A 22,080-nucleotide genomic window follows, 5' to 3' on the forward strand; every position below is an offset into this window, starting at 1 on the left:
AATTAACCTGCATGTATCCATCACCTGGATTCAAGGATGACCAACATGGCTGATCTTGTTTCTTCCCTACTCTCAACTGCCTCCCTACTCTACTGGATTGTTTTGAAGCAAATCCTACACGTTATATAATCTCATTTGTAAATACTTCACTATTCATCTCTAAAAGTGAGTCCAGTCTTAAGCACTCTGTGATCCTGACATCCAGGCCTGTGTTGAGCTGCCGCCGTGGCCTGAGGTGGGCTGCCTGGCCCACCAAGGAAGCGGGCGCTGGGAAGCAGACAGGAGACTACACGGCCCGTGCGTGTTGCTCGGCAGGAAACTCAGATGCCGTTTATCTGGGTTTCTGACCTGCACAGCTTGATGCTGAATAAAAGTATCTTAAGCCACACATGTGAAGAAAAGGCTCTTTTCTAAAAATCTGAACTCAAATCCAGTAGGAAAAGCACAGGCTGCTGTGGGCCTTGTTGGGAGCACAGAGAGCCGCAGCCAGGGCTCCTGAACCATCCATCTGGCGATCCGCACTGAGAACCGAGTGGCACTGGAGGTCTGTGACAGGTGAATACCGTGTCTCCTTGTGCTGAGCTAACCCTCTGATTCTTGCCCTTTTTGCCGAGAGGAATTATTGTTACACGTTTATTTAACTCAGGACTCCCAGCCAGACTTCTAAAGCAAAAAGCCAACTGGCATGAGGTGCCCAGCACATTGGGTCTGTAAGTGTTAACTGATGGTAACTACCCCGCCGCTCTGCCCTGCTGCACCGTCTCACCTGCCGAACTCCCGCTGGGAGACCCCCGTGGGTGAAGGCCCCTCAGGCCAGTGGGTCTGGCAGAGAAATGCAGACTCTCAGCTGACCAGGCACAGTGATGCGACGAGACCTCACAGAGGCCTCAGGGCCTGCTATAAACAAGTCACGGCTCTGTGCAGGCCAGGGAATGCAGTCTTTCCAACTAGCTGCTCCTCTCCAGGAACAATCAGAGCTTGAGTGGGCAAACGGGAAGCCCGTTGGGCTCCTCACTTCGGCTCTCAGATCCCTGCCACTGCGTGGGGGCCTGAGGCCTGAGCAAGCCTATCTCGGGAGGTATCTTCCTCCCCGGGCGGGACAGGCAGATCCACGCCTGCTGGAGCCTTTCTTCATTACTTACACTCTGTCCCCAACACAGTTCTCCAGGGGGAGAAGATTCTGGAGTCTTCTCCATCCCAAAACAGATGGGAAAACATGACCTGATGCAAAACCACTATTTAGGAAGAAGCTGAGAGTGTCAACCTACAAAAACAGGAACTAGTTTAAGAGCAAAGTGTTTATCTGGGATCAAAGAATTGCAATTCGGGGAGCACAGATTCAGGGAATAACCCAAATAGCGTCCCCATTACAGGAGAGGGGCTCAGAGTTTTCATGGGAAAAAGGGAGGACGGTGAGGCAGGCTGTATTAAAGGGGCGGTCATTGGTGCTGGACGAGGGAAGGCCAGGTCTGTACTTCATTCGGCTGTCAGACAAAAGGCTAGACTTGAAGTTCATGGATTGGTTAGCGATTTGGTCCTCAGCAAAGTCCAGTTTCATCAGTCCTTACAAACAGGATATTCTTGTCCTTCCTGGCTTCCTGGAATGCTGGGACTTTGGTCCAGTTTGGAAGATAAAGAAAACAAGAGGTGCAGGGCAGTTCCTCTGAAACGGCAGCTCTGGCTCTATTTTAATATGGCTCCACTCATGTCCTCTTTCATAGGAGTGTGGAAAAAAAGACAACAAATGGTGTGGAAAGACCACCTCTTATGACAAACTCTCAGCCTTCTGGGGTGACAGAGTGATGTGTGTAAGTAATAGGTTGGTGGCCGGGAATGGAAATTCACTTTAGAAATCATAGAATGGTTGGCCGTTTTCAGAGCAAGAGGTCAGGAGAGGAAGCTGGTAACTCTCTTTTTTCTGCAGTGCTGTTTGGAAACCTCTCGCAGCTGTTTCTGGTTTTTCCTCACCACGAGGACTGGGCTGCCACCAAGGAGGCCTCTTCAGGCTGAGCTGTTTATTTCTGTGAAGGGGACACTTGCTAATTTCAAAACGTTGGACTTAGCTGGAACATATTTTTCTTTCCAATTTTTGTTTTTTTCGGAGGGTTTGTGGAAACGCAGCCGTCTTCCATCGCCAGCAGGGCAGAGGCGGGAGGAATCTTTGAAGGTGGGCAGGGTGAGGTGAGGCCAGGGCAGGCGCAGCCCACGCTTGTACCTAACTGGGATGTCTCGGAGCCTTGGGGGCAGATCTGTCCTCCCTCCCTCCCTTCCTCATTTACTGAAGGCAACCTTACTGAGCACCGCTGTGCACTCTTCTCGGCGCTGTAGTTCAGAAGTGGACGAAACATTTCCTCCCCCTTAATGGACGTTAAGTTCCAGTGGGGGAGACCGGCCACAAACAAATACATCTCGCACCGAAACGCGTTTAGGGGTGTCGAGGAGACCAAGCGCGTGGACCACGCCTTGCTGCGAGCAAGTCCCTGAACTCTGCAACCCCTGGCTCCGCCCGGCGCGCGTTACTAGGGACGCGCTCCCGTCGTTGCCAGGACCTGCCTCGGCGGGTGGAGTCTCGCGAGGATCCTTGAGACTTCGCGCGGGACCGCCCAGCAGTTGCCGGGAGACGGCGCAGCCTCCGCTGGGCGGGCGCATTTGTCCGCTGGTGGCGGCTCCCGACTGCCGCAGCCATGGTGAGGAGGGGCGTGGGTCGCTGGGTCTGCGCTGGGGCCTGCGGCGCCGCGGTTAGCCGACCATGCGCGCACGGAGACCCTGGGACGGGAAGGCCTGGGCTCCGGGGTCTCGTGCGCAGAGAGACCCCTGGACGGGGAGGCCTGAGCTCCGGGTTCTTGTGTGCAGAGAGACCCCTGGATGGGGAAGCCTGGGTCCCCGGGACCTGTGCACACTGAGACTCTGTGATGGGGAGGCCTAGAGCTCTGGGTTCCTGGAATTGAGAATTTGGTGGTCTCCTGGAGTCCCCATGGGTAGAGCCCAGGGCTGTATCATGCATCGTGCATCCCGCATTCCGCATGCACTTGGAGCTGAGAGATCTGTGCTCTCCAGGATCCTGTACAGGGGTGGTCATAGAACCCGCCCGGCAAGACCAGGGCCAGTGTTCAAGGCGTCCAGAAGAGAGAACCTGGCTAAAGGAGATTTCCCACGTGGAATGGAAAGCTTGGTTGGTCAGATCTTTGGGACCCAGGATCTCACCTCGCAGGGGTCTGAGGCACACAGGGTCCTCACGGAGGAGAGTTGGGTGCAAGGGATACCCCAGGACCTCCAGTCTCTGAGTTGGAGAGCCTGGGGCATACCACGTGGCTAGAGGTCCCTCAACACCAAGGAGTCTTGGACAGAGGGTCCCGTGCCCATGGGGTGCCCAGGGCAGAGCCTTGGGGTACAGGAACTGCTCTTTCCTTGGAGAGCCTCAGAGGAGCAAGGTCTGTATTGAGAAGAGCATGGTGGGAGCTGTCACCTCCCCAGTTCTGCATCCCTGTCTCTGTCATGTGATAGGTCCCTCTGCCCCCTCCCCCCCATAGGAGTTGTCAGTGACTTAGTTTGGAGGCAGGTGTGGCAGGCTGGGTGTTGCCGGGGATACCTTATGTGGGGGATCCACAGGAGCTCTTCCAGGCTCCTGAAGTTGGCTGTAAATGTCCCAGATACAAAGTGGTGACAAACCTTTGCGGTCCTCTGATGGGGTGGACTTCTTGGAGTAGAAGGATTAGAAAAAAGGCAGAACATTAGGAGTGAAGATTTCAGCGGATGGGTCTTTGGAAAATTAACTGGAAATAGACCACCCAAATACATCTAATCACTAGCTTGTGGGAATATGGGTGGTTTTCTTTTTGTTCTTTATGTTTTCTAAGATTTCCACATAAGGTTTTTTTGTAATCGTGAAAATGTTACAGGCACATGTAAACACACGCACATGAAAACATTGCAGACCCGTGCAGACGCACATGCACCCAAAAGCACGGGCCACGGAGGGGTGGGAGCGGGGCAGGCAGAGGGATGAGGATTTGCAAGTTCGGTATCTGCTGAGGGGCCCTCAGGAAGCGAGTGGGCGCAAGGTCCTCTCTCTCACCTTGTCCCTGGTGTTAAATGAAGCAGGACACCCCAAGCGGTTCCATGTGGCGGAGCATTTTCAGAGCATCCAGGGCAAGTGCTGTCTGCTCCAGCTGTCTGGACCAGGGTTCTCTGCAGGAGCTTTATATCTAGAAGAAAGGAAGCCTCATATTGTTGCCTGTGGTCACTGCTATGCAGGCATTTCTCTGTACACGTATTGAACAGTGTTTTGCAGGTTTCTCTATGGTGGTTACCAAGCATTACAGCCAACATGGCAACATCTGGCAGGTGGTATTGGGGTTCTTCCTTTTTTTTTTTTTTTTAATAATTTTAAAGATTTTATTTTTTTCCTTTTTCTCCCCAAAGCCCCCCAGTACATAGTTGTATATTTTTTCGTTGTGGGTCCTTCTAGTTGTGGCATGTGGGACGCCGCCTCAGCGTGGTTTGATGAGCAGTGCCATGTCCGCGCCCAGGATTTGAACCAATGAAACACTGGGCTGCCTGCAGCAGAGTGCGTGAACTTAACCACTCAGCCACGGGGCTAGCCCCGGGGTTCTTCCTTTTTGAGGCCAAGTAAACTTTGCATCCACACCAAGGAGGTCTCTGCCATATACCAAGGAGTGGATTTGGAATGAGATCCCCTCTGTTCCTTTCTGAGGGAGAAACTTCTCTTCTGAAAAGGAAGCTTTCTCCTTGTTTCTCCAATGGTGTCAGCAGAGACCGTGTGTGTGGTTAAGGGTGGGGACCTTAGTGCAGAGTGATGTGCTCCAGGTGGGGGGCATGAGCAGTGGGAGAGAGGCTCCAGACAGGTACCCCTCTCCCACAAGACCCCAGGAGGGCCTCAGAGCCAGGCAGAAGGTGAAGCCATTAGTCAGAGCCCCCTTCTTTACCCACTTGTCTCTTCTTTAACCAAAGGCACCCAAAAGGAAAGGGAAGAAAGGGAAAGGCAAAGGCACCCCGGTTGTTGATGGGCTCGCTCCAGAGGACATGAGCAAGGAGCAGGTGAGTGGAGCAGCCCTGTGCCGTGACCCAGTCCTGGGTAGGTGGGTGGGTGGGTGCTCTTCCAAGTTGTCTCTCTGGACGTTTGTGTTCATGAGCCTCTTTGGGACCACGCATCACAGCCTTCTGCCTTGTGTGTCTGCCCTCAGTCTGGCTCCTGCAGTTCTGTCCAAACCAGGATATGCCCTCCCCATTTCCATAGTTCTCGTCAGCTCCAGAACGCTCAAGCACAGTACGTCTTAAGAAAAAAATGCAACACGGCCACAGTGAACAACTGTTTTATAGGATAGTAGCAATTTGGGAGGAAATATTTTTCTGATATAAAAGCTATTTTTTTTTTGAGGAAGATCATCCCTGAGCTAACATCTGTGCCCATCTTCCTCTACTTTATATGTGGGATGCCTGCCACAGCATGGCTTGACAAGTGGTGCCATGTCCGCACCTGGGATCTGAACCAGTGAACCCTGGGCCACCGAAGCAGAACATGCACACTTACCAGCTGCGCCACCAGGCTGGTCCCCCCCAAAAACTTTTTTTAATTTTCTGTATTTCATTTCAATTTTATTCTTTTATGCACCTGATATTTACAGATCTGTTATCAGCACATGGATCGATAGCATTCACCTTTATTTTATTTACCATTAAACATTAGGACATTAGGAATCATCTTAAGACACTTGTCCTTTTTTTTTTTTGTGAGGAAGATTGTCATGGAGCTAACATCTGTGCCACTCTTCCTCTATTTTGTATGTGGGACGCTGCCGCAGCATGGCTGCCCATGAGTGGTGTAGGTAGGTGCCCAGGAACCGAACCCAGGATTCTGAAGCAGAGCACGCCAAACTGAACCACTAGGCATGGGGCTGGCCCCTACTTGTCCATTTTGATGAAGTTAAGGGCTAGTGGACATAATTATATGATTATGATTTCAATTAAAAGGCTCCTGAAAACTAACACAGCAAACATGGGAGTGAGTGTGGCACCTCCTGCAGCCTCTGTGCCATTGACAGCTGCCACGTGAGCATGTCGCAGGGACCTGAGGGCTCCCTGTCAACCGAGTGTTGGTGTTAACAACCTGTACTTTCTTTTGCTAGTTTTAAGATAAAGAACAAATACAAAGGAGACTGACAGAGTCACGTGAGCTAAGTTGGGAGGCCAGGCAGAGGCCCTTGAGCAGTAGTGGACTGGCTTCACTCTGCGTGCAGGGAAGCCATTGCAGTGTAGCCGAGGGTGGCAGGCCAGGTCTGTGTTTGGGAGATCACTGGGCTGCGTGGAGAATGGATCGCACAGCGTTGCCCCAGCGGGTGAGCTGTTTCCTGTCTCCCTGCTTACTTCCTGCCCCTGTGGGCACAACTGGGATGAGGCAGTGGTCTGTGGAGCACAGCCTTGCCCTGGCACGGCGCACATTTGAGGCATGGACACCTTGCAAGTGACCAGGGTCCAGGCAGGAGTGAGGGATTGGGGACAGTTGTGGTCAGTTCACTGGATGGTTACTCTGTGGACATTGGGCTCCAGTGCTGTTTTCAGATTTTTAGGAGAAACTAGACATCTAGATGTTGACTCATGGCACAATCTAACACCGGGAGCCAGAGTAGGAAGGAGCCTGGTTTACACTGTTTGAGTGACACTGAAGGTCCATGACATGAAGACACTGTCATCTGCTGAGGCCCTAGTCAGATCCTGGGGTGCCATTCCTCCCTCGTAGGGAGCCAAGCTCCACCCTGGGTCCTCAGCTCAGAGGCCCCCTGGCTGCCCCTCGTGGCCCTTTCTTGAAGTGAGAAATGTGGTTTCTCTGTGGGGAACAGGGTTATCAGGAGAGAAGAACTTTACAGTGAGTGGCCTGAGTTATGCTCAGAAGATAACCAGTTCTTAAGGGAAATGAGATTCCCAAGAAAGCCGGGAGCCTGTCCTACTTTTTTTTCTTAACCTATTTGTAGATTTGCAATTGGCTGTGAACCAAACTCTCTTGACTGTTAGACCCTTCCACTGGTTTTGTGTATTTTTTGCTTAACGTGTATCTTTAAAGGTGACTGTTTTTTTCATTTAGCATTATTTTGTGGACGTCTTTACATGTTGCTACATCATTTTCATATCTCTGTATCTTTGGGCCAGATAATCTTCTACTTGATGTACTGTAATTTCCCAACCATTTCCCTATTCAAAACCATTTTAGATAATTTCCTTTTTATTTTTTTGCTGTTGCAATAACTGGGGCTACTATCTGAGCAGAAAGCTGTTGAGTTCTTTTGAGAAATTTCTTTAATATATATTCCCAGGAATGGATGAAAAGATACAGTCTTTTTACGATTATTTGCCAAATTCTGGAGATTTCTGCTATTTACTGGGCGTATCCTATTCCTGGAGCCTTCCTAGCATTGTGCTTTAACTTCTTACTTTTAGCTCATCTTTATTGTCAGGTGAGACCAGCCCCTCCCTCTTTCTTCCTCACCTTTCTCAGTCCACACGCCCCTCGCAGTGGCGGGGCTCCTGCTGGGCGCCTCAGTCGCCCTGCTCTGCCCGGCCAGGTGGAGGAGCACGTCTGCCGCATCCGGGAGGAGCTGGACCGCGAGCGAGAGGAGCGCAACTACTTCCAGCTGGAGCGGGACAAGATCCACACCTTCTGGGAGATCACACGGAGGCAGCTGGAGGAGAAGAAGGCCGAGCTGCGGAACAAAGACCGGGAGATGGAGGAGGCTGAGGAGAGGCACCAGGTGGAGATCAAGGTGAGTGGGCCGGCCTCTGCCCCGCTGGAGTCACCACACAGAAGCACAGGAGCTGGATGGGGGCATTTTCTCTTTTTGTTTTGGGGAGGTCACAGTCCTGTGTATGTCCTTTACAATGGGACCCTAGGGGTATTTTCTTAGAAAGGAGCATGTGTGTGCAGGAGTGTGCTTGTGCAGTGAACATGTGTGGACAGGTGAGCATGCGTGTGCCAGAGTGTGTGTGCGTGTGCGGGTGAGCAGGTGGTGCTCTCCGTGCACACAGGTCTACAAGCAGAAGGTGAAGCACCTGCTGTACGAGCATCAGAACAACCTGACGGAGATGAAGGCCGAGGGCACGGTGGTCATGAAGCTGGCCCAGAAGGAGCACTGCGCGCAGGAGGACATGCTGCGCAAGGACATGCGGGCACTGAAGGTGGAGCTCAAGGAGCAGGAGCTGGCCAACGAGGTGGTGGTGAAGAACCTGCGGCTGGTAGGTGTGGGGTCCCTGGGCCTGTCCCCTGGCTGCTGGGGACAGCAAACTCTTGATGACTCAACAGTACTAGGAATTCATATTTTTGTGTAAACCTCCTGCATTTTGGCAATTAATTGAAATACCACACACACACACAAAAAGCATGCAGCCAAACAAACCCCGTTTGGGGGCCAAGTACAGAATTCTGTCTCAGATTTGAGCAACAAATTGACTTTCCACGAGGAACTCCACTCAGGGTCCCTCTCCACGTGCTGCTGGCCCCTGACCTGGCTCCTTTCCCAGGGAGTATGTCAGGTGCATCTAGAGATACACACCACCAGTCAGGTGTCCGCTGCGCTGGCCCCTGGGCGGCCACGGCAGTTTGTCACGAAGCTGGGCTCGTGAGCACCTGGCTGAGTTTTGAGACTTTTTGGCCTTTCTAAGGGAGGCTGGGAGTTCCAGGTGCAGGTTGAAATCCGTTTCCTGAGCACCATAAGATGCCAGGCTCTGTTCTGATCTCTGGGGACGTAGAGGGAACAGGACTGAGGAAACGCCTGCCTGCCCATGTGTGGCTGCTGGTCTGGAGAGGAACGAGTACATGTAGGATGGAAGACAAAACGTGTCCAACACATACAGCGCGCCGTGGGTGTGAGTGCTGCAGGGCGAGCCGCATGGGGAGGGTGCTGGGGATGAGGGGCGCTGCATTTTCTACAAGGAGTTCTGGGAACGCCTCCTTGAGAAGGTGGCATTGGGCAGAGGCTGGAAGGAGGTAGAGGCTGGCCCAGGCTGGGGGAGACCAGGCCTGGAGAAGGGACAGGGGACGGGCCAGCCTGAAGGCCCAGGGGAGGCAGGAGCAAGGAAGCTGGGAAGTGAGCTCAGACCTTGTCCGCCCCCAAAACCACCGTGAGGACCAGGGCTTCGACCCTGCTGAGTCAGGGCACCTGCGGAGGATCTGGGCAGAGGGAAGATGTGTCCACATTTGGTTTTCAAAGGCACTTCCTGCTGCGGGTTGAGAAGACTTTGTCAACCCACGTGCCTCATGCCTGGAGGCAGCCCCGCCTCAGCTGAATCTGGAAAAAACTCAGTATTGTTGCAGACTTTGCAGCGAGGCTGCGGGTGCTGAAGTCTTGGACCTCAAGAATGTCTGGTCTTTCCTGAGAGAAGCACAGAATGGGCTGGTTTCCAGTGAATTTGATGTGAGGCTGTCTGCTTTCTGGAGGCCTAGATATAGAATAGTTATGTGGTTGGCTTCCCTTTGCATAAAAAAAAATGCTCTAAAAATCAATTTTTTTTTTTGAGGAAGACTAGCCCTGAGCTAACTGCTGCCAGTCCTCTTCTTTTTGCTGAGGAAGCCTGGCCCTGAGCTAACATCCGTGCCCATCTTCCTCTATTTTATATGTGGGACGCCTACCACAGCATGGCGTGCCAAGCGGTGCCATGTCCGCACCGGGATCCGATCCGGCGAACCCCGGGCTGCCGAGAAGCGGAACCTGTGAACTTAACCACTGCACCACCGGGCTGGCCCCTAAAAATAAATTTTTTATTCAAAATTTGTATATATGATAACTATTGAAGTAATTTTTACTGCTGCTCGAGCTGCAGCTGAAGCAGGCTAGCAGGCACTGGAGGGAGCCTGCACTCTGTGTATCATCTCCACTGCTCTCCAGCCTGCGGGCAGAGTGGGCGAGAGGCCGAGCACGGATAATGCCCAGAATGTCTGTTCATGTCCTCTCAGGCTCTGGGTCACTTTAGCCAAGGGAAGTGAGGTGTGACACGTGGCTGATACCCAAGCTGTGTTACTCTGGGCATGGTCCCTGAGCTCGGAGAGGAGGACATGCACCCACTGGAACAGCAGAGGGTTTCCCGTTGGACTTTCCGTACTGTGAGGAGCTGGGCCAGCCCAAGGGCGGGGCTCCTCCCTGTGCCCGTCTAAAATGGCCTGCTCTGCCTTTGCAGAGACACACCGAGGAGATCACCAAGATGCGGAGCGACTTCGAGAGGCAAGTGCGAGGTCAGTGCCTCACATGCACACTGTCTAGGATGGTGCCAGAGCCCCTCCCATCAGAAAGTAATTTACCTCCGGGTTTTTAACCCAGGCCACATAAACCAGGTTAAAACAGCCCAGACACGCAAAGAGAGAGAACGTGGCAGTTGCCAAGGCTGACGGACCGCTCAGAATTCCAGAACAACTTATTTCCATGTGAGCTGGGGAGGCTGCAGTTACCACCCACTTCCCCCCTCCTGGCACAGTCGGCAGTTAGAAGCAGGTGGTATTATTCAGTCTCGTGGGCAGCATTCTTAGAATAGTCTTCCCATGTATTCTGACCTGAGGAGGCTCCCATTTCACACCTCTGTCTGGTTTACTAATAAAGCCCCATGTCTGCTCGATGGCCACACAGCCATGGTCAGTGTCCACTGGGATCAGCTGACACTCAGCTGTTGGGAGCCCTAATGCAGGGATTGATTAGCAATGCCTGCCACAGGCAAAGAAGGCAGACAGTGGTGTGTGTGCTGAATGTGTCATCTGAGCATCAGCAGAAAGAACTCCACCTAAACCCACCCTGTTCTTTGGCAGAACTTGTCTGTGCAGCCTTCGTCCTGGTGGGTGTGCTGAAGATTCATCTATTCTTGTAGCCACAGGGCACCTGTTCTTCCTCTGCTAAGCTGCTCTGTGTGCTGCTGCCTTTCAGAAATTGAGGCCAAGTATGATAAGAAGATGAAGATGCTTAGGGATGAGCTCGACCTGCGGAGAAAGACCGAGATCCACGAGGTGGAGGAAAGGAAGAACGGCCAGATCAACATGCTGATGCAGCGGCACGAGGAGGCCTTCACGGACATCAAGAACTACTACAATGACATCACCCTCAACAACCTGGCCCTCATCAACTCCCTCAAGGTGCCGCCTGGCCAGGGGATGGGCTCCCACACCTGTCCATGGGACTGGACAGTGCCCCCTGCTGCCCTTGACTGGATTCACAGCCGAGGGACTGCCTTGTAGCTGGGAGCAGTCAGCGTGCAGGGAAGTGAGGAGACGGTGCGCTTTCTGAGATGGGAAAGCTCAGGCTGAACCGCAGTGGGAGCCATAGCACGGCTGGTGCAGGCGGTGTCATCGTCGCCCGAGTGCTGGCAGGGACAGGGTTCCATAATGGAGGGTGCCCCTGCGGAGGTTCCGAACAGAGGGTAGTCTCTCATTTCTCATGGAAGCTGCATTCCTAGAAAAATCAGAACAGATTAAAACTGTGCCCAAATCCTCTGTGTTTATATGTGAAACAGTCTAGGTCCACAGTGTGCGAGCGGCTGGCGGGACCACTCTCTGTGGGCAGGAGGGCTCGTGGCCCTCACCCGAAGGCCGCAGCCCCTCAGGTCTGTCTGCCAGGCGCCTCCTGACCCCGTGCTGTGCCAACAGGAGCAGATGGAGGACATGCGGAAGAAAGAGGAGCACCTCGAGAAGGAGATGGCGGAGGTGTCCGTGCAGAACAAGCGCCTGGCAGACCCCCTCCAGAAGGCTCGGGACGAGATGAATGAGATGCAGAAGAAGCTCGGGAACTACGAGAGGGACAAGCAGATCCTGGTCGTGAGTCTCCACCTGAATTCATCTCCCGCCTCAGCACCTTCTCCTGGGCCCAGGAGAGGAGGAAGGCCAGTGAAGGCAGGAAGCGGGGAGCTGCGGCCCTCCTTTCTTTGACAGGTGTCCTCTGGCGGGGGGCAGGGGGGGAAGTAAAGTTGGTGCATCCTCTGGGAGATAGGTGTCCCCCTAGCCCGCCGTCAGGGTGCTGAGCGCTTGTCCTTGAGTCAGTTCTTGCTGAGGATTATTTCTGGCCTTGTCATTTCTCAGGAGCCTGCATTACATGGATGCCAGAATGCCTTGTGTCCCCCACCCCCTGTTTTCTCTCCAGTGCACAAAAGCGCGTTTGAAGGTCACTGAGAAAGAGCTGAAGGGGCTGCAGTGGGAGCATGAGGTGCTGGAGCAGCGGTTCATGAAGGTGAGCAGACCCTGGGTGGGCCTGCAGCCCGCAGGCCGGGACCCCCAGCCGGCGAGGAGCGCTTCCTGCCGCCGTCTCCTGCAATTGGCTCTTGAAGAGCTCTCCTGACGAGACCTCTTGAAGCGGTCCTGATGCTGTGGCTGGGTTTCTGGGGTTGGAAGCTGGAGGTCCTATTGCCCGCTCCCTATTCTACGCAGTTCAGAGGCAAAAACCTGTGGCACATTCTGTAGGAGGCCCAGGGTCTCAAAGACCAGGTGCCTGTGGGGAGCAGCTTGCGCCCGCTCTGGCCCCTGGTGTCACCTGTGGAACACACGCAGGCCGCCCGGCCCCTCGCAGCAAGCATCGTGTTCGTGCACAGACACGTATTTAGGTACTAAACGGTTACAGATGCGTTGGAAGGCAGGCATGGAAGCTGAAGTCTGTAAGTGACAATGAGAGGGTCCCGCTGAGCAGTGCTGGTCCTCACAGTGGTCACAGCTTCCCGAGTGTCCTTCCAGACCTCTTCCTGTGTGTCCAGCGCAGGAATGACTCCTACCTTGCAGACATGAAGTCTGGCCTTGTCATCTCTCAGGAGCCTGCATTACGTGGATGATATGGGGTCACGCTCGCTCGTGACACACCTTTATTCTCACGGTGTGTTGTGCCGTCTCCAAATCACAGTGTAGAGTGGCCTTGCTCTTTTTAGCTGCCACGGCGTGCCTCTGCCTGCAGGCTCCGGCATTTATTTAGCTAGTTCCCCTTGAGGAACATCCCTTCCAGTCCTTTGCTATCACAGCATCGCTGCCACAATTCTCCTTTCATCTTTGTGCAATTCTGTGAATCTCTCTCAGGAAAGTCAGTTCCTGGCAGTGGAATCGCTGGGCCAGAAGGTTTGTGTTCAGAGTTTGGACAGTCTGTGCAGAGGGCGGTTCTCAGTTAGGCTCTGGCCCAGCGTGCCCGAGGGGCCACTTCCCGCCTGCAGCAGATCTCACCAGTTCAAACCTTTGCCGTCGTGAGTGGGTGGAAAGTGTCGGCATTGGATGTGCTTTTCTGAGATCCCCAGTGAGTGGCCAAGATGGCCCTCCCTGCCTCTAGAGGCCGCCCGGGTCTGGGCGGAGCCGGCCATCTTTGTGAGTGTTCGCTAGTGCGCAGTATTTTTCTTTTCCCACCTAATTGAAAAATCACAGTCTCAGACTCTGATAACGGAATGGGCCAAGTTCCTCAGGAACATCCCGTAAGCAAGTCAGATCTAGATTCGCCTTCTTCAAAGAAGCCTCAGCGGGTCCCGCAGGCTGATGGACAGCCCAGGAGCAGGGGCCTGGGCGTAGCTGGAGAGATGTCCCTCGCTGCTGGTTAAGGCGGGCGCAGTGGGGGAGGAGAGAGCAGAGCCGAGCCGAGGCCTGTGCTGGAGCCCTTGCTCCCTGCCACCTCCTCTTCCATTTGAATGTGGTTACTGGGACGTGGCCACGTCAGTGTCTCCTTAGAAAACCAAGAGCACAGATTTGTCAGCAGATTTTAAAGACCAAAGGGACAGGGACTGCGCTGAAGCAAACCTAAGGAATACTACGCAGTAGTTAGAAGGCTGAGGTGCTGTAGGGTTTAGCATAGTTCTCTTCTCCTCCTGGCACGATTGCGTGTTTTTACATATCTAGAGAACATTCTGGAAGAAGTCCCCCCAAATATTCACGTGGTGGCCTCTGGGAAGTGGGTTGACTTGTTACACTTCTACAAAGTCTTGATGTTTTACAACGCATGGTTAAAAGTAAGAGTCAAGAGATGGAAAAGAGCACTCACTGAGTGACAGGCAGCTGCTCCGGGGCTGTGCTCTAGATCTGCCATTTGTGGGGCACGTGGACAGCACGTGGGGTTCTAGGATCTGGGGCTGGCAGAGGAAGTGGATCCCCAAGAGGCCCCCCACCCACAAACAGTGCTTTCCGGATTCTGATGCCCTGGATGTCACGTGGGGCGATCAAGGACATGTTTGTCCTGAGCCCACTGCCCAAACCCGGGGCAAGGCCGGCCCCACTCTCCTGTGGGCCCTCTTCAGCTCCTACCAGGGCGCCCATTGCTTCCTGGGACACCTTCCTAGAGGAGGGCCCGGCTGCTGTTTCCTCCTACCCTCCACGGTGTGGACAGCTGCCCGCTTTTAATTGTGTCACAGAGAGTCGGGGTGCAGGCAGTGTGGATGACACAGACCCGCCCGCCTGCGGGTGGGCACTGGAGAAAGGTGGTCCCTCTGTGGAAGCGGTGTGTTCTGGCCCAGAGGTGGAGGCGGGAGGGGGCTGCTCGCCTCACCCCGCAGCCCGTCCCACAGGTGCAGCAGGAACGGGATGAGCTCTACCGGAAGTTCACTGCGGCCATCCTGGAGGTGCAGCAGAAGGTGGGCTTCAAGAACCTGCTCCTGGAGCGCAAACTGCAGGCGCTGAACGCCGCCGTGGAGAAGAAAGAGGTGCAGTTCAACGAGGTGCTGGCGTCCTCCAACCTGGACCCGGCAGCCCTGAGTCTCGTGTCCCGCAAGCTGGAGGTAGGTCCGATTGGTTCCTGGGCAGGGGCCGCGCTGGTGCCCCATGCTCCTGCGCCCAGCAGGCAGCCTGGGCTCTGGTCGGGGGTCACTTGTCTCGAGGCGGGACCCGGGCATGTTCAGCCTCCATTCCAGTGGAGGCTGCCCTCAGTTGACCTCGGGCAGGGGCTGTGGTGGATTTCTCATGGTCAAGCCCCCGGCTCCAGATGCGCAGTCCCTCCCTCACTCTCCTCAGTTTGCTCGCGTCTCTCAGGTCTTCCTGATCCCCTCCTTGTCTTCTTGGCACCTTCCAGTCCCTGAGCCCACTCCCTGTTCCGGTTCTCAAGATGGGTTCAGCCGTCAGGCCTGGGGTCACTCTTGAACTTCTGAGCCTGAGCTCCTTGGTCATCTGGTGACAGGCCCAGACACAGGCCTGCGGGACGATGCATTCCTCTGAGCTGTCAGCTGAGGCCACTGCTGCCGGGGACACTCAGATGTGCTGGTTTAGGCTGTGGACAGTGAGGACGGGGACATGGAAGCTGTGGGTGGGGGTGCCAGGGAAGGCTTCCCAGAGGGAGTGACATCTGAGCAGAGGCTGGAGCTGTTTGCTCATGAGTCCACGTTATTTATGGCGCTCCTCTGTGCTAGGACCATCCTGGGCAGGGGGGACAGCAGTAACCAAGACAGAGAAGACCTCCATGCCCACGGGCCAGCTGGGTCAACTGAGGAATTGCTGCCACCTTTGACCAGCAGCAGAGGCCCCAACAGCACCTGGCAGGTCATCTCTTAGTTGGAGCGGGGCCGTGTCCCTCTGCTCCCTGGACCTGGTTGGGGGTATCACAGGTTGGGGGTATCACAGGAAAGGCCAGTGATGCGGACCAGGGGTCTCTGGCAGCCAGGGAAGCGTGGCTGACCTTGGGATCCTGGCCGGCCAGGTGGCTTGTAGCTAACAGGCCTGAGGTGGCCCCTGGGGTGGCTCCCTTGGGGGCCTGGGTGACAGACACAGGTGTGCTTGGGCCCCTGGAATGCAGCTGGCCTCTATCGAGAGGCCCAGTGACAGGGCTGGCTTGTCCCAGACATAGATGCTTCCAGGGTGAAGGGCACCTGTCTGTCCCTGCTCTTCCTTCACGGAGAAGCAGATCTGGGTCCCGTGAGGCCCCCTTGCTGCTGTGTAGGTGTGCGATCCTGAGAAGCAGCACAGGTGGCATTTTCAAGGTGATTCACCAACGCACAGCTCAGCTGAACGCAGTCCACTCACACGGCCTCTGGGCCCGAGGATTAGCTTGTGTCCGTCTGGTCACCTGATCTTTGTGTGATCCCAGCCGGCTCGCTCCCGCCCGGCCTTGACCTGAGGCCGAAGCTCGCACTTAGCTCTGTGTACACTCCTGAGCCCCTCGTTGCTGCCCAGGCCTTAGGGGGACACAAGGCTGAGATGAGGGAGCACAGCCAGCTGGGTGGGCGTGATTCTGAAGCCTGTCAGCTGTGCCCCCAAGTTAGGGGCCGATGGGAACCATGGCAAGCTGTGGGCAGAGGGCAGTGGATAAGAGTGAGCCCACTGTGCCACAGACGGACACTGAGGGCAGGAGGGGAGCACACTGGCGCCAGTGCAGGAAGAGCGACTTCACCCACTCAGGAGGGGCTGGGAGTCCCAGGGGACGTCGTGCCCACACGTCTGGCTGAGACTGGGTGTTGGCTGATGGGGGAGCAGTGCCTGCGGGACCCGAGTCATTGGGATAGGTGCTCGGGGCCTGGGGCAGGGCGGCCACACAGGAGGGGCCTCATCTGGGCCGGCAGCACCACGGTCCTCTGTCTAGGGCTCCTCTCTGTCCTTGTCCCTATTTGTATGTGAGTCACCCAGAGTGCTGGCCGGCGGGGGAGGTCAGCTTTCCTGCGCCCCTCTTGGGAAGGCGGCCGGTCTTAGAGCTGGGGAGGCCCTGGGCTGCAGCAGCTGACGAGGGGAGGGACACATCCCGCCTGCAGCGGTCACGGCACTGTGCCCGCAGGCCAGGGCGCCGTGTGGCTCAGCGCTCACCTTTCTGGTGGCCAGGAACCCTGCGGAGGATGACTCCCAGATGGCAGGTGTAGGTGCAGGGGGCTTCCCTGGGCCGTGGCTGGAGGAGGGGGAGCTCCAGAACCAGGCCAGCTGCCCCTCAGACTTCCGGTCCTCACTTCTCCCATCTAGGCAGTCTCCTTGGAGAGGCAGGTCTCTTTCCCTGGGAGGCCTGTCCACGCTGGCTGCTCCCCGTGCATGGACACGTGATGGAGCCAGGCCGCTACTCCCTGGATGGCTGCGGTCTCCTTGCTGGAGCCCCCAGCCTCCCGCCCACCCGTCTGCCTCGGCCTCAAAGAGTCTCAAACTAACGTCCGTCCTTCTCTCCTCAGGATGTTCTGGAATCAAAGAACAGCGCCATCAAGGACTTGCAGTATGAGCTGGCCCGAGTCTGCAAGGTACGGGGAGCCCCCGGCCCTCCCACAGGGCCCGTCCCTCCCCCAGGACCCCTCCCCATTTATACCTCTGCCCAGGAGGTGGGGGTGGACACAGCTTGAGGCTGTCTGGCCTGCCCAGTCTCACTGGCCTGCTGTGGCCTGGGGCACGTCCCCATAGCTCCGGCTGCTGTCCTGGTGTCCCTTACAGGGCCTGCCTGGTGCACGTCCAGTAAATGAGGGCAGTTTGTTCATCCGGCAGGCTCTGTCCGTCTCCCCACCTGGCCCTCACCCTTGCACCATGGCGCAGACCTGGCCTCTGAGGTGACTGGAGGGGCCCCCAGGTTGATGCCCGTGTCCTTCAAGCAGGGGACAGTTATGGGTCTAACCTTTTCTGACCCTTTGTTAAGTGATGGGAGCCGCACTCTCTCTCCGTGCCAAGAACCACATGGGCATGGAGGTCTCCTGCAGGTGGGGAGGGCAGTGCCCCCCTCCCACTGTTGTCTGTCCCACACTGGACAGGCCTGGGCCCCAGTGCCCCCAGCTCCATAGTTGAGCCTACAGCTCTGTCTGGGCTTTGCCCATGGGGGACGCAGATACAGTGCATTTACCAAGAGCCACCCCACGAATGTGACTCAAAAATGCCTTTAATTCTGCGGGGGGACATTGTACACAAGGTCTCTGGAACCCCACAATGAAGGCTGGGCCTGCCCTCGGCCCTCCCAGCCTCCTCTGCCCATCTGGGCCCTTCCCTCAGATGCTCGGCATCTCCTGACACTTAGATGAGCAGAAGTAGGGCCATCTACTGGTGTGTGTAGCTCCTAGGGCAACTGGTCCACACCCAGCGAAGGGTGAGCCAGGCCTGGCCCCAAGTTCTCTCTGGAGCCCGGCCCTTAACGCTCAGCTCCGAGCCCTGGGGCCCTTTTCTTGATGACAGTTTTGCTGAGTCAGGCCCAGCTCCCTGGTAAAGGTTAGCTTTGTGGTTTTCCACCAGCACCCTCCTGCCCCTCCACGGAGCTGGGTGGGCCTGAGTGGGGTCAGCCTTGGTGCCGTGCGCTGCACCCGCCCCTGATGCCGCTCTGTTCCCACAGGCCCACAACGACCTGCTTCGCACCTATGAGGCAAAGCTCCTGGCCTTTGGGATCCCCCTGGACAACGTGGGCTTCAAGCCCCTGGAGACAGCTGTGGTCGGGCAGACGCTGGGTCAGGGCCCCGCGGGACTCGTGGGCACCCCAACGTAGCCCCTGCCCGGGCTGGAGGACACCCCCTTTCAACCCTGAGGACGGCAGGCGTTTGTTTTTACATTTGTGTTGCCAGCAAATGAAGGCGCTTCACGTTGGCTGTGTGTCCTGTTGCGTGGTGTGTGGAGAGGCGCTCCAGGGCCCACGGCCAGCTGCAGCTTTCCCTGCAGCCCAGCTGGTGCGCACGCCCACCCACCCACCCTACCCCTCCCGCCTTGGGGTGGGTGGCACCAGCTGAGCTCCGCCTAGTGACCGCCACAGCCTTGCAGATGCCAGCACTGACTTTATTGATGCCCAAGTCACAGCCGCCACTGGGAAATTGGGGGCCAGATGACCCAGGAGGAACACAGAGGCCAGTCTGTTGAGGGCACGGGTGGCTCGGCGGCTGTGGTAACAGAATTGGTGCTCACAGGCCAGCTGGCATTCAGCCAGAGTGACGGTGGCTCAGCCACTAGCTCCCTCGGTACGTGGTGTAGGACCACGGGCTCAGCAGCAGCGGTACGTGGAACTTGTGGGTCTCGTTTGTGATGGTGAAAACGACCTGAGAGAAGCAGAGAAGGCACCAGAAGAAGCGAGGGGCCTGCATGCAGCACACGAGCAGCCTAACCCCAGTGCTCCCGGGGAGGACACAGCAGCCCAGGCTGTGCCCTGGGAGTTAAAGTCCAGGGGACAGGAGCCCCAACGTGGTGAGGGCTGTGGAGGGACCTGAATCCTCCCTGGAGAAAGTGCTCGGCTTGAGGGACCCCTGGGCCTGCGGGTTCCCAAGGGGTCCTCCCAAAACAGGGTCAGGTGAAGGGGGAGGCAGGGAGGTCAGGCCCGGTGAGCTGGATGGGGCCCGAGTCACCCTTGGCCCTGCCCCCAACAGCCTGACCGAGGGGCAGGGCAGGGATGGGCTGCCGTGAGAAGTCCTGGACACTTCCTCTGGGAACTCAAAGCAGGTGACCTCAGCACCTGCCACCACCATGGGAGAGACTGAGGGGCGGGACCAGCCTGCCCCCGGTCCTCACCTCCACATATGGGTAGAAGCTCTCCTGCCCCCGCTTCCTCCAGTAGCCCTCGGTGTCAAAGGACAGCTTGTACGTGCCCACCTTCATCTGGCCTGGTGGCAGGAGCCCGGGACAGCGGCCGTCAGGGTCGGTGTAGCTGGCGAGGGGAAGCGGGAGCTGCAGAGGCGGTTGCGGAGCCGCGCCCCGCCTGGCTCTCCTGGGTCTGCGTGCCCGTGGCCTCAGACACCCCTGCAGCCTGACTGGGACCCGGGTGAGTAGGGCCAGGACAGCCCTGCAGCAGGATGGATTCTAGAGCCTCGTTCTGGAGCAGCCTTAAGGACACAGCCACATTGTTCTTCTAGGAAATCACAATACAGAGGAGCAGAAAGGGGAAAAAAATTCTTCCACAATCTACCCCATGAGCAGTAATCAGTTTATATTTGGCACATATTTTTCCAGGTTTTCTCTATGCCTAAATATGCTTATATACAAACATAAAAAAAATAAAATGGATTATACTTTTCATACTGTTTTATAACCTGCATTTTTCATTGACTATATTGCACAAGGCTTTCTGGGTCAATAATGACCCAAACCCCCATCCACATGGCGGCGTGTTTCCAGTGGCACCGAGTGTCCAATTGGAGGGTTCTGAGGGCCCCCAGTCCCCGCCAGAAAAACATCTTATTGTTCCCACCAGCTGTGCTTTCAAGGGTTTGTACTGTGAAGGGAAAGAGTAGCCTGTCGGGGCAGTTTATGGGCGGGCTGGGGATGGTCTATGTGACCCCTATGCGACACCATGAGGTGGGACCTGGACCCCCAGCTTTTGTGGAGGGCTGAACAAGGAGGGGGCGGGCTCCTTACCCTCAGGCCCTGAACCCTGGGGCCCAGCCCCTCACCCCAACCACCAGAGGGAGCCTGCCTCCTTCAAGTCGGTCTGGGGAACCTGCTCACAAGGCCAGCCCAGGGCCACAGTGGCAGCCAGCCTGGGCCATGCCTCCCCCAGCAGGGCCTGCAGAGCACAGCGGAATCCACTCTGACCTTGCCTCTTGCTGCCTCAGTCTCCCATCTCCAAAAGGGGTAATTATGGTGCCTGCCCACAGGGTGTAGTGAGAATAAAAAGAACAGACAGTGCTCAGCTGGCACAAGCTTCCCCGTTAATCATGGTGATGAGCCTCAGGCCTTAACCCAGCCTCTGCTCCCCGGTTCTAGGGGCCAGTCCAACCAGGACGGCACAGCCTGAGGAAGCAGAGGCTGCTAGAGTCAGGAGGCCATGGGGGTCCTGAGGCCAAGGGGGACTGTCTGGCAGTTGTCAGCCCACCATCAGCCCTCAGTGCTCGCACTCCTTGCCCGTCTGGGATCCTTCACCTTGCCCGGTCACAGGCTGGGACTCAGGACGGGCCCTGCACTGGGGGAGGTGGTCTGCACTTGTGTCCTTCCTACCTTTTCCTCAGCTCGGTCCACTGCTGGCCGTGGTCCTCCAGCCTGGAGAGACGTAGGCAGAGGCCCTGGGCCGGGAGCCCTGACGCCGTGTCCAGCACATGTGTGGTCAGTGGGCTGCTGACCGGCTCCATGCCTCTGCCCTGGGCCACAAGAGAGGGGCAGGGATGAGTGTGTGGGGCCCAGCCTGGAATCCACACCAGCCTTGTGGGGCAACAGCCTTAGAGTAAACAGCCCCGGGCCCTGGGGGGAGGGGCTGGAACTGCTGAGTCAGCCCCACGAGGCTGCGGTGTCAACACTGCAGCACAGTCCCTAACAACGCAGACCTGCGTCCAGTTCTCCCCACTAGCATGGCCTCCCCACCCTACTAGGGCCCCCTCCTCTCCCCTCCCCCCACCACTGAAGGGCATCTCCGCACACAGAGGCCTCCCCACGCAGCCCTCCTTCCGCCCAGTCAGTGCAGGCCGTAGGAGGCCAGACGACGTCTCCTCGTTCTCCCAGAAGCCAGCTCGCTGTCCCCTGGCTCATGGGTCACCATGCTGTCGAGGGGACAGGAACCCAGCAACCGGGCCTGGCCCCTACCTCCGGGGAGCCAAGGTGTCGCTGGAGCGTCCGCAGCCGCGGGGCGGCCCTCGAGCTCATGGCCGGCGGGCCTCGGGACTGCGCGAGGCGGCCAGAGGTCACACCCCACGGGAGCAGGCACCTCCCCGGGCCGGCCCTCGCCCTGACCCCGGCACCTGCCAGGCCTGGGGCCAGGTGTCTCACAAAACCTAGGAGGAGGGGGGCAGGCGTCCCGCTCGCGGGGGCGGCCCCACCCGGTGTCCAACTCGAAGGCCCCAGGGGATTCTGCTCAGGAGCCGGCTCGGGCGGGTGACCCCAGCGCACGCACCTGCGGGGCCGCGGAGGCTCCTCCCGGGGCCGGAAGTGAAGTCGAGGGGACTTGTGTGGGGTGGGAGGGTGGAGACGGGGCGGGGCTCGAGGGCGCGGGGCGGGTCTCCGGGGGCGGGCCTCTGGGGGGGCGGGTCTCCGGGGTCGGATCTCCCGGGGCCGGCCTCCGGGGGGCGGGTCTCCGGGGGCGGGCCTCTGGGGGAGCGGGCCTCCGGGGACGAGCGCGGGGCGGGGCTGGTGGGTCCTGCGGGGATCGGTTCCAGCCGCGGGCGCAGACCCGGGAGGTCGGGGACGCGCGCGAGCCCGCCTGCCCCCCAGGAGTCCCAGAACTAATGTAGTTTTTTTTCTTCCCTGAGACAGTCAGGATTTTGATGGAAGCCCCTCAGTGGGGCAGGTGAGGTTTCTAATTCTGA

General features: G+C 57.0%; 2 protein-coding genes across 6 annotated transcripts; one reads left to right on the top strand and one right to left on the bottom strand.

The window, feature by feature from the left end:
• Positions 1 to 927: 927 nt before the first annotated feature.
• GAS8 (growth arrest specific 8) lies at positions 928 to 19,864 on the top strand. Of its 5 annotated transcripts, XM_023637588.2 has the most exons (13): positions 928 to 1,078; positions 1,722 to 1,808; positions 1,925 to 2,687; positions 4,972 to 5,058; positions 7,578 to 7,775; positions 8,038 to 8,244; positions 10,183 to 10,237; positions 10,917 to 11,122; positions 11,633 to 11,800; positions 12,123 to 12,209; positions 14,503 to 14,712; positions 17,071 to 17,136; positions 18,204 to 19,864. In XM_023637588.2, exons 3-13 carry the CDS (start codon positions 2,685 to 2,687, stop codon positions 18,351 to 18,353), a joined length of 1,437 nt encoding a protein of 478 aa, XP_023493356.2. In that variant the 5' UTR covers positions 928 to 1,078; positions 1,722 to 1,808; positions 1,925 to 2,684; the 3' UTR covers positions 18,354 to 19,864. The 5 variants fall into 5 exon arrangements, with proteins under 5 accessions (XP_023493356.2, XP_023493357.1, XP_070119400.1 ...); XM_023637589.2 differs by lacking the exons at positions 928 to 1,078; positions 1,722 to 1,808 and having other exon boundaries at positions 2,303 to 2,687; positions 11,633 to 11,865; positions 12,062 to 12,209; XM_070263297.1 differs by lacking the exons at positions 928 to 1,078; positions 1,722 to 1,808 and having other exon boundaries at positions 2,616 to 2,687; positions 7,511 to 7,775; positions 11,633 to 11,865; positions 12,062 to 12,209.
• On the bottom strand, positions 18,617 to 21,705 carry URAH (urate (hydroxyiso-) hydrolase). The gene is made up of 4 exons (XM_001488533.5): positions 21,362 to 21,705; positions 20,783 to 20,922; positions 19,361 to 19,496; positions 18,617 to 18,894 (listed from the first exon to the last, which is right to left on the bottom strand). The coding sequence occupies exons 1-4, from the start codon at positions 21,419 to 21,421 to the stop codon at positions 18,805 to 18,807; spliced, it is 426 nt and encodes a 141-aa protein (XP_001488583.3). The 5' UTR covers positions 21,422 to 21,705; the 3' UTR covers positions 18,617 to 18,804.
• Positions 21,706 to 22,080: the final 375 nt, after the last annotated feature.

The sequence above is a fragment of the Equus caballus genome, chromosome 3, assembly GCF_041296265.1.
Source record: "Equus caballus isolate H_3958 breed thoroughbred chromosome 3, TB-T2T, whole genome shotgun sequence".
NCBI lineage: Eukaryota > Metazoa > Chordata > Mammalia > Perissodactyla > Equidae > Equus > Equus caballus.

Coding starts and splice junctions, on each gene's coding strand:
- GAS8 (XM_023637589.2), top strand. Junction 7,776..8,037: donor GGCACCAGGTGGAGATCAAG/GTGAGTGGGCCG, acceptor CCGTGCACACAG/GTCTACAAGCAGAAGGTGAA. Junction 14,713..17,070: donor TCGTGTCCCGCAAGCTGGAG/GTAGGTCCGATT, acceptor TTCTCTCCTCAG/GATGTTCTGGAATCAAAGAA.
- URAH (XM_001488533.5), bottom strand. CDS start 21,421: ATGAGCTCGAGGGCCGCCCCGCGGCTGCGGACGCTCCAGCGACACCTT. Junction 19,497..20,782: donor TGGACCGAGCTGAGGAAAAG/GTAGGAAGGACA, acceptor TCCCCTCGCCAG/CTACACCGACCCTGACGGCC. Junction 18,895..19,360: donor GCTTCTACCCATATGTGGAG/GTGAGGACCGGG, acceptor TGCTTCTCTCAG/GTCGTTTTCACCATCACAAA.